The following is a 10,842-nucleotide window of genomic DNA, read 5'->3' as shown; positions in this document are numbered from 1 at the left end:
ATTTAATCAGTTGTTTTTTACCATCTTTATTATATATACTAGTGGGGTCGATTATGTGTATTATCTTAAAATTTAAAATAACTCATATACGGAATGAATTCATTTGGCATATAATTATATAAATAATTTTGCACAATATGATGTTTTACTATCATAAAATTTTCTTAATAAAAAGACCAAATAAAGATTCTACTTTAGGATGATTTTTAGGTTCCTTGCAATTTATAATAGAAATTAAATGTCATTCTGCTATTACTTTTAGTTAACATTAACATAACTAAAACATATATCAGAATTAATAAATAATTAAATTGAATAATGTCATACCTTTCAATAATAAATTTCAATTCTTTATATAATACATCATCCATAATTTCTTTGACTTTTAAAAAACTACAAAAATAAATAATACAATGTCATGTATCAATATGAGATATTTAAAATTTCATGTAATTTATTTTATTTTATGAAAGAAATAACCATAACCTAAAAAATAGAGATATTTTATTTTGCATGAAAGTTGTCAATATAACAGGTACTACTCAATCTTGCATTTTCAAGTGTCTTAATATTGAGAAAAATATGAGTTAGAATTGATTTAAATGAAGAAATGTTAAAATTATATTTTTATATCTATTAAATTGACACATATAAAATATTTTCACAACCATATTATTATATTACCTTTCTAATTTTTTAGATAACAATTATTTTTTCACCATTTTCCAAATTTTAGTTAATACAAAAGAGTTAAACACTACAAAATAAATATGTGATATTAAAAACATAACTTTTGAAACTAACATAATTTCATGAAAAAAATGATTAAAGTTGAGAAACACATTCAATTTAGTAAACCTAATTTTATTGAAAAAGAAATAGAATAAATTTAAGATACACATTTAAGTTCAATCAAACATAGTGATTATATTATTTGGGTAACATAAACCAAATTTTATGTTTCATGGTTGAATTGTAACATTTTTTAATTTATAATATCTACTGAAATTATATTAGATATTTATAAATATATTTAAAATTTTAAATATATTAAAATAATAAGTTTTCAAATAAAATTTTAAAATATTAAATCTATAACTTAGAAAATAAAAATCAAAATAAGAAACAAACATATTTTAAATATGGACATTTAAAAAATTGATTAAACATAAAATGAAAGAAAAATACATTTAAATTTACTATTGACTAAACTTGAAATGAATTCAATGCAAAGGATGTCCTCCAAATATAGTTAAATTTATTTATGTCTTTGTAAATTTTAAAATTTTTAAAAGTAATTTTTACTATTACTTTTAAATCGAATAACTTGTAGACATGTTACATGTCATTTTTGTGTAACTAATAACATTGATGCGATGTCATCATTGAGAAAAGAAAAACAAAATTACACTCCTTTTATTCTAATTTTTAGCATATCTAATTGTAGATGATGTAAAAAAAAAACAGAACATACTTTTTGTTTGATGGACTTGTGAGTCTTAAGTCATTTCTTCATCCATATGTAAGTCATGATCATCAAGGGTGTACTAATCGTCATATACCACAGTCATGCTTCTTAATGGTGTTCTTATCGGGGTTAGAGTATTATCCTTCTACACCATGTGTCACTATATCCAACATTAAAGAAGATGACTTAAAATATAATGCAACTTGCTTGCAAATGTGATTCATACCAGGATAGAGTGAGGATGAGTTTGGAATAAAGTGGAAGTTGAGAATTGATTGGGATGAGAAAAATGTAGAGAGGGAAAATGGAAAAAAATTGTACAAAGGAGGTAGAGAAAATTTCTAAGAGCGAGAAGATAAAATGGATAAAATTATAGATATATTGTGTAGTTATTATTTTAAAAGAAAGTAATCATCAATAAGGGTAAAGTCTTAAGTTATAGAAGTTATAGATAGAAGTTATAAGAGAATACTAACCTGGAAACTATGAATGGGAAAACATAAAATCAAAGGTACTAATTGCCTTCATCGATCAAAACACAATATGGAAGACATTGATGTATATCATTGGCAATGAGTCATGGAATCAGGATTCAAGCAGGTAAGTCAATTTCAACAACGCGTTTTGACTTTTTTTAGGACAAAAAATATGTTTTGTTTCTTGATTGAAAGTATAGGGAGTGATGTTGTCAGACGAATCATGTGCAACCCAGTTAGATACGATAATTGAGTGATTTGGTGATAGCTTTGAATGAAAATTTTGCTGAGAAAAAAAAATACTATCTTACAAAACGTTGGATTGGGACTCATAATAGAGTGAGAATGGATTTGGTTTATAATTTTTTGAAAATAACATACTTAACCACGACTATTTGTGTGATTATTATTTTGAAAGAAAGTGACCACCGTATGGTTATTATTTTGAAAGAAAGTAACCACCTTACGGTTATTATTTTGAAAGAAAGTAACCATCAATATCAATAATAATAAGGGGTAAAATTGGATAAAAGAAAGTGGAGACCAAATATTTATAAGTTTTAAAATATTTTTTTTTTGTAATTTTAAAACTATTAAAAATTAAATAAAATTCAAAATTCAAAATTAGGCATATTTTAAATTTGAATTTTTAATAAAATATGATTATATATTTAAAATTTTAAATCTATTAAGATAATAAGTTTAAAAATGAATTTTTATAATTTAAAAGGAAAAAAATGAATTTGGAAAATAGAGATATCTTAAATTTTAATTTTTAAAAAGTTGAATAAATTTAAATTTACTGTAAAAATAATTCCAAAAAAATCATGGTAAAAAATGACTAAATTTACATAATTTAATGTAGAATTTTTTTAAATGAGCGTGAGAAAATAAAATTGAGAAAAGAGAATCAACCTGAAAAAACGTGGCTGAGGAATCTGAGCGAAAGTGAGAAAGGATGTACTATGAAATAGAAGATATATCATGCAGGGATATGAAGACACTTTAACAAAAAAGAGAAGAAGCAAGAAATAGAAGAATGTGAAAGTGCGAACAATGAGTGCAATTAATTAGAAAATTAATCTTATAAATATGTTCAAATTGCGTATTGTGATTATCTAGAACTTTATATATACTATTTAAATCTCTTAAGTCCTTTATATTATAAATAATTAATTAATATCAATAAAAATAACTTTATTAATTAAGAGGTATAATTTAATTAGTTAAGTAAGATGTGTGAGTTTTTATAAACATACTTATATCGAATTTAATTTCCAATGATTAAATATTTTAAGGAGCGGTTATATTTGATGAGACTAAATACAATTTAAGATACAATTTTTTTCCTAACAATGAATGTCACTTATAGAGTCAATAAGTCCATGAATGCATCCAATTAAATGAAAAATTAGTAAATGTCTCATTATAAGATTTTTACAATAAATTAAGTGTACATAAAGAAACTACCACTTAATACAATTAGTTGGGTCAATATTTATGAAAATCAGGAAAAAGACATATTCTCTTTATTTTTTTAATATAAAGGACCTGAAATAATATATATATATATATATATATATATATATATATATATATATATGTATAAAGTCAATTATTACTTTTTGATAATTAACTAAAATAATTTTAAAAAAATATTTAACTAGATTAAAAGATCTTATGATATTTTTTTATTATAGTCCAGAACAGGTTAAAATCATGTATTTGGTTAATCAAATAATTTTCTTAAAAATAAGATAAGTTCGCTGCAAATTACATGAGCTGAATTGAGGATAATGTGGTCAACATGAGAAATCTTTTTATGGCAGTTATTCCTTCTAATGATCGACGCATATTTGAATCTTTTCTCCCAAATGAATCAGCAAACATGGGCATCTAGGGTATATTTGTTTCAAGAATTGTTTAAATGAGTAAGTTTCTAAATTTTTGTTCGAAATAAGGTACATTGTCAATGTGAATCACAACGACATTCACATTCAACTTTTAGTCTAAAAATTAGATTATTAAAATTTGATATAAAATATAAATTATTAAAAACAATTAATTTAGATACATTTATATTTAAAATAAGTGAATTATATATATATATATAATGAGGGATTCTTTTATTTTAGAAGTAAATTTACCTAGACTTACTCCATTCAATAACTTATGTTCTAGATCAAATTTTAACAATCCAATAGTTGAATTTAAATTTTTTAATGTATAGATTAAATCTGTAATTTTTTTAAAAATTTGAAAACCATTTGATACTTCCATTGAATTTTGATGGCTTAAACAGTTTAATTGTGCATTAAGTTTGGAGAATTAAATATTTATTTGAAAATAATTTTGAGACATCATTTAGAGAAGAATGATGTATGCAATTAATATTATTTTTGAAAATCTCTTCATAGTGAGAAAAATTATAATTTTTATGAAATGAGACTCACCTAGAACTAACATAGATAAATAATTATGTTGATCTTAATGTGAATGATTTTATGTGATATGACCATTTTTTCTCTAATTTTGGAGATATTAATTATATATGTTGATACATTTGGGGTATGATGGTATTAGTGATATGAGCTTTTTGAGTTTAAATATTAAAAGTTATTGTATGAGAATATGAATTGTTAACAATTTTGCTAGATATCATGATATGTTAGAGAGATACCATAAATCATGTTATTTAACATTGTAGATTTTTTATTGCATTAAAAAAATAAGGATGATTAATTGAGTCTTGGATCCATATAAGACAAAATCCACTAATATTGTGTTATTACACTTTATTATAGTGAAATTAATTTACGATCAACCAAATATAAATGTTGAATCGGAGTTTGTTAATCTAGAAATGGTTGATTAGGAAGCTTAGTGGTTGAGAAACTCTTAGCAAATATTATGTTCGGAATATAAAATTAAGAAATGATGTGATAGCACAATTGTTTAAAAGAAAAGAAAAATTACCATGTGAAGCCAATAATAGATTTGACCGATCCTTTGACTTTAAACCCCTAGGAAAAATATTACTTATTAAATATTGCGAGTTATTTAAAAACATTGAAGAAAATAATATTTTATTAAAATCACTTGAAATAAATAATGATGGTAACCCAACTTTTATTATTGAATATCCCATGAAGAAGGTTTAATGGGAAAAACAAGTCACTTGTTACATATGTTAGTACTAAAATTGATTTTAATCAATTTTAATTTTTTAATCCCTTCCTATTGTGTGAGAAAGTGTTAAAGTTGCATTAATGAGAGATTAATCTTCATAGTTGAGCTTTATGTGATTGTAAGAAAGTTTGACCTCATAAATTTTTTAATATTTTTTATATCCCTTATGGGTGTTGTATGATTTGTAGCATACACTTGATAATATCACCTATATGAGTGTTAAATGAGACTCCTTGAATGTGATCTTGGTGAGATCTCTAGAGCACTTATAAATATTGGGCAAACACAAGACCTGAAAGCACAACATAACAATAATGATAATGATTGTGGGGGTGCATTGTGATTAGATACATATCAAATGTTTTGGGTTCAATAGTTTGTTATACGTATTACGCTGTGTGTTAAGTTTTATCAATTTAAGTCTGATTCAATAGCTTCATACACCATATTTGATGCATTACATCCTATATGGGAACCCATAATGTCTTTCTAAACCTTTTAAAATATGTGGCAGATTGTTATATATTTTGAGATATTTCAAAAGATTAATTAATTTGAGAAATTATTTTGACTTTAAATTTAAATTTAAAATAATTATTTTATTAATTACACGTTTTAAAACCTAATTAATATTGATTTTGATGAGATATAATAATTTGACTATTGTAGTCTTAATTAATTTTAATTATCAAATATTTTAAAATTAATTATTTTTAAGGTAGTGAAAGAAACTCTAGCATACACTTGCAACAGCCTCACTTATCCAAAATGTCCCATATGAAAAGTGATCCCAAACCCTCTCCGCTCTCAAAGGGAGAGGGATAAAATGTCACAAAAGTGTCACGTGATAAAAATGGTGCATGAAGCAAGTTAACCCACATCAGGCGCAAACACACGAGAAGGAAAATAAATCCTCTCTGCCCAAGTCACATTGGGTGTGGGCAAAGGTATGCTTGACACAAGGAAGGTAGAGGCTCTTTGCCAAGATTGCACTGAACATGAGTAAGATGGTATTCAACACTGGTCAATCTGAGCTCCCTACCTAATTGGCATTGGGTGTAGGTAGGAAGGATGGTGCTCGACATTGGTTAGTCTTCAAAGAGACTTTCTTTTCTTGCTTAATTTGCTCCAAATTCACTTTATGATCAAATGTTAATTAAAAAATGAGAATTATTGATATAATTAAATAATAATAACTATGTTACAATTAATTGCAAAAAATAATTAAAAGAAAGACTAAAGAAAAGTTGATATTATTAATATAAAATGAACGACAATTATAAATATAAATTAACATTACCACTTAACATATAAAAAAATATTATGTACTATTTAAAATAGTTAATTGTCCAACAATGATACTAACCCCTTACTCCAAGATATTAACTGTCTATTTATTTATTTATTAATTTTATTTTTACAGAGGTACGAAATATTTTGTTTTTCTGCTAGTTTAAATTAAATTGATAAATAAATCAATGTAGAAATTAGCAAAAGATTTGTTCAAAATTTATTTATGTAAAATACAAACACACATCAAGCACGTACATTCAAACCCGTTCAATGTACATATAAAGACTTGAGATGCTTCCCCTAGCTATTTCCTAAACTTTTTATCTGTCCAATGTCTTAATTCATCACATTTTCAAGAATTAATCACCCTGCAATTCTTCCTAATCTCACCCTCAGAATCAGTTAGAGGATTTATATTCCCCATCTTGATCATGGCATGGGCAAATTCCATGAAGAAAACTCTCTCATTAACGCTGTAAAATTGGACCAAAGGTTTAGTAGTTGCTGTGGCATTATTACTGGAAAAGAGAATCTGGTCAGAGCTAAGAACACCCTTTGCATCGAGCAAGTTCTTGAAGTAGTGGTTATCAAACAGATCCACTGACTCTTGGTCCAGCACAGTGGTTGTGTTACCATCACCGTTTTGTAGGCACAAATTTTGCAGTTCAGTGAGCATAGTGGGTTCTATTGTTCTGTCTGGTGACTCGGTTCCTGAGAAGTTGAACAATCTGTTGCTGAAAAATGTGCACCTTGCTCGTCCTATTGTGTGGGAACCTAAATAAATGTTTTACACTTATTAAATAGATAAGTGGATATTGGTAACATTGAATTAGAAGCATTCCTAATATATACACAAACTCCTTTTATATATATATATATATATATATATATATATATATATATATATATATATATATATATATATATATATATATATATATATATATATGGGGTATTAGACAGTAACACTTTAGTACTCATCATTAAGCTGGTTGGATGATATTAAAAAGTTTATATCTTTTGTATTAATATAATTGATAAATGATAAGAGAGTTTAAAAGGTGAATGAGGAATATTTATTTTTTAAATTTTATTTTCATTATTCAGTAATAAGAAACACATACTCATAATCTTTAATATGAGTAAAAAATGAAAAAAGAAATTAATGTCTTATAAAAATTATAAAATGTCTTATAGAAAAGATCATCATTTCTTCTAAATTGTATCTTATAATAAAGAACAAGAGTGTATATTAGATTTTATTAACTGAAATTCAATAAAAATCAAGAAATTAAGTGTAAAACCATTAATAAAAAGTAAAAATAAAATTAAATTATAGAGTACAAGAATATTTCATTGGAGTTAATCTTACTTTAATCGGATCATTATGTATGGGTGACAAAAAAATTTATGCGAATATTTAACACAATTACATATTTAAGACTCAAACTTAAAATTAAATACTAGTTAAGTTAAAATAATCTTATATTAATTGATCACATGTTTAGTATATAAAAAAAAGAAGTAAAAATGATATATATATATATATATATATATATATATATATATATATATATATATATAAAGTGGTACAAACTAATTACTAGAATTTCACTTCTAGGGCTTGCATAACAATTATTGTCATATTTCTATCATAAGCATGTTTGATTTTAGATCTCAGGTATGATTTTTTACATCTTAGATATGATTTGTTTATAGATGTGATATGAAGCACGGGAATTCATATTTTTAAAGAGTTTCTAAACATGTTTGCAATCGGTATTTCAGGTCTAATTTGTAGTATTATGACCGTAACAAATTCAAAAGATTTTTGTATATGATAAAGATCAAACAAGAATTTTTTTAATGAGTTATCAGTGTAAAATATTTTTATATTAGCAATCAATCATATCTTTTAATAATATTATGTCAGTTGCTTATTTAATAAAATAAAAATAAAATAAAATAATTTAAAATATATAATTGATTATAGTATAAAAAATTTTACACTCACGGTGTATGATTAACTTTTCTTTTATTAAAAAGATTATCTGATAACATGTGAGCGAAACATTATTATTGAAGATGTTATATACCTGACAAAGTAACAACGTCTTTGAGATCGAGGCCAACGTTATTAAACTTTGAAACGATGGTATCTAGTGAGTCAAATGGAGAAGGAATTGAAACATTAGCCAGTGTCCCGTTTGATATTAATCCATCTCTTCGTCCTAGCTGAACATACCAAAAGGGACCCCCACTCTGCAAAACATGAGTAATAACCTTAGTAAAAATAAATAAATCATAAATAAACACAAACCCAATTAATAGGGAGATTTATGAATTATCAATATTTAAGCATTGAACATACAAGGAGGACAGAATCTCTGGCTGCTATGGCTAATATATCAGCACAGGACACAACTCCATTACAAGCACTCTCCACTGAACTTTTGATTCTGTCTATAACTTCAAATCCTCTAGCAGAATTCAGGTTAGGAGTAGCAAATTTCTCACTTTCTTCGCCTCCATCCAGCAGAACTGAACCATCACAACCCTGAGGCCCAAATATATTAATTAGATAAACAATAATCTTTTTGGAAAAAAAAAAAGGAGTTAACAAACAATTCGTGTTAGATAAATTAACTTCTACACAAGGTAAAAAATAGTTAAGAATTCTCCAACGGTTTTGTTTATAGAAGTTACAATTTTTTTACTATTAGAGTAAATGATGTGAAGTTCCTTATATGTTGTTTATACAAAATTGGTTGCTTAACTACTTTTCAATAATAAAATAAATAAAAAAGATTGAGATAAATTAACGTTCAACAAAAGAGAACACATTAATTCTAAGTAAATAACTACCATATGGACTTACATTAACAAAGCAATCATGGAAGTGAAGACGAAGCAAAGAAGCACCCATTCGCATCTCATTTCTCAGAGCATTTTGTACCTCTCTCCTAACTATTCTGAAAACATCAGGGCATGTTGTCCTATAAAAATCAGGGGTCAATTGGGACCTTACACCCACACTCAAAATGAACAAATTCATAAGCCAAAAATATGCATTAGAGGATCTATTCATTGTCACTTTGTTGTTATCAACACGCAAAGTTTGTAGCAAACACACCTATAACAATGGCTCTATTTATAGCCAATATGTTGCTTAGTGCTGGTTGCATCAAACTTATCGTATTCGAACTATGATTTCATTGTGAAAAAAGATGATAGACAGATGTTTGAATACTAGCGATCACATGTTCATTTGAAAATGGTTAATGAATTGATGCCACGTACTCTACTTGTGAAAAATGTAAGCCTCCTATTCAAGTTTGTGTTGAGATAAACATAATCGATTTCGATTTGCAACAACTATGGAGCACTATGAAGTTGTGCACGCATTAGGAATTTATAATTGTTATTTTATTTCATTTTTTGACATCTACTCACTCAAAATACAAGGTTGACATGCTAAATAATTATTCATGCGTGGTGGGGCATAAGCATTTTTTAGTTTTATTTTTATTTTTTATAAGAGGGTAAGAAAGTTGATAATGTTAAAAATGTTTATAGTGTAGCTTGGTTGCTGGACCATCAAATTAACTGTAGTTGTACACGGACGGATCTACTCGAGATCAGTCGGCAGCTGCACCCACTAACTTTTTTTTTTTTTTTTAAATCATTTTTATCATTTGTAAATATAATATATATTTATAATTAAAATTATTTTTATAATTTAAAATGTGACAAAAGAATTAATTTATATTATGAATATTGTCTATTAATTTATTTTAGTTTCATTATTTTCATTCTCTCAATTAGATTTTCTTTTTAATAATCGTGACATTATATAAAATATCAACCGTTAAAAATAATCATTAATCTAAGTCGGAGATCATAGAGACACACAAATTAGGTATTTTTTTTAGGAGGAATTCATTTATTCCAAGTCTAAGTTTACTTAGACTTATTTCATTCAATAATTCATGTTCTACATCAAATTTCAACGATCCAACCGTTAAACTTAAAGTTCTTAATGCATAGATCAAATCTGTAAATTTTAAAAAAAATTGAAAATTATTTGATACTTCATTTCATTAATTCAAATTGATAGATAATCATAAAATTATTTTATACATTGATTTGAATTAATGAAATGAAGAATCAAATAATTTTTAAATTTTTTAAAAATTTACAAATTTGATCTATGCATTAAAAACTTTAAATTCAATGATTGGATCGTTGAAATTTGATGTAGAATATGAATTATTGAACGAAATAAGTTTAAGTAGACTTACTCCTAGAATAAACGAATTTCTTCTGATTTTTTTAATATAATTTATTTATATTTAAAATTAAAATTCAAAACTTAAATAATATGATTAAAATACAAGTTCACTAGTGGAAAAAGGG

The 10,842-nt window shown here is 25.4% G+C and overlaps 1 protein-coding gene across 1 annotated transcript; it reads right to left on the bottom strand.

Annotated features, from left to right (window-relative positions):
- Positions 1-6,620: 6,620 nt before the first annotated feature.
- LOC109804538 (peroxidase 59) lies at positions 6,621-9,616 on the bottom strand. The gene is made up of 4 exons (XM_020366387.3): positions 9,305-9,616; positions 8,798-8,983; positions 8,523-8,688; positions 6,621-7,200 (listed from the first exon to the last, which is right to left on the bottom strand). The coding sequence occupies exons 1-4, from the start codon at positions 9,512-9,514 to the stop codon at positions 6,779-6,781; spliced, it is 984 nt and encodes a 327-aa protein (XP_020221976.1). The 5' UTR covers positions 9,515-9,616; the 3' UTR covers positions 6,621-6,778.
- Between the last annotated feature and the right edge of the window lie 1,226 nt (positions 9,617-10,842).

The sequence above is a fragment of the Cajanus cajan genome, chromosome 1 (assembly GCF_000230855.2).
Source record: "Cajanus cajan strain Asha chromosome 1, NIPB_CcT2T_4, whole genome shotgun sequence".
NCBI classification, from domain to species: Eukaryota; Viridiplantae; Streptophyta; class Magnoliopsida; order Fabales; family Fabaceae; genus Cajanus; species Cajanus cajan.
Note: the sequence above shows the minus strand (reverse complement) of the source record. Positions and strands in the feature narration are given on the sequence as shown.

Excerpts from the sequence above, each read along its gene's own strand:
- LOC109804538 (XM_020366387.3), bottom strand. The coding sequence starts at position 9,514 with ATGAATAGATCCTCTAATGCATATTTTTGGCTTATGAATTTGTTCATT. Across the intron at positions 8,984-9,304 it reads TCCATGATTGCTTTGTTAAT|GGTTGTGATGGTTCAGTTCT; the intron begins GTAAGTCCATAT and ends TTTGGGCCTCAG. Across the intron at positions 7,201-8,522 it reads AGACGTTGTTACTTTGTCAG|GTTCCCACACAATAGGACGA; the intron begins GTATATAACATC and ends ACATTTATTTAG.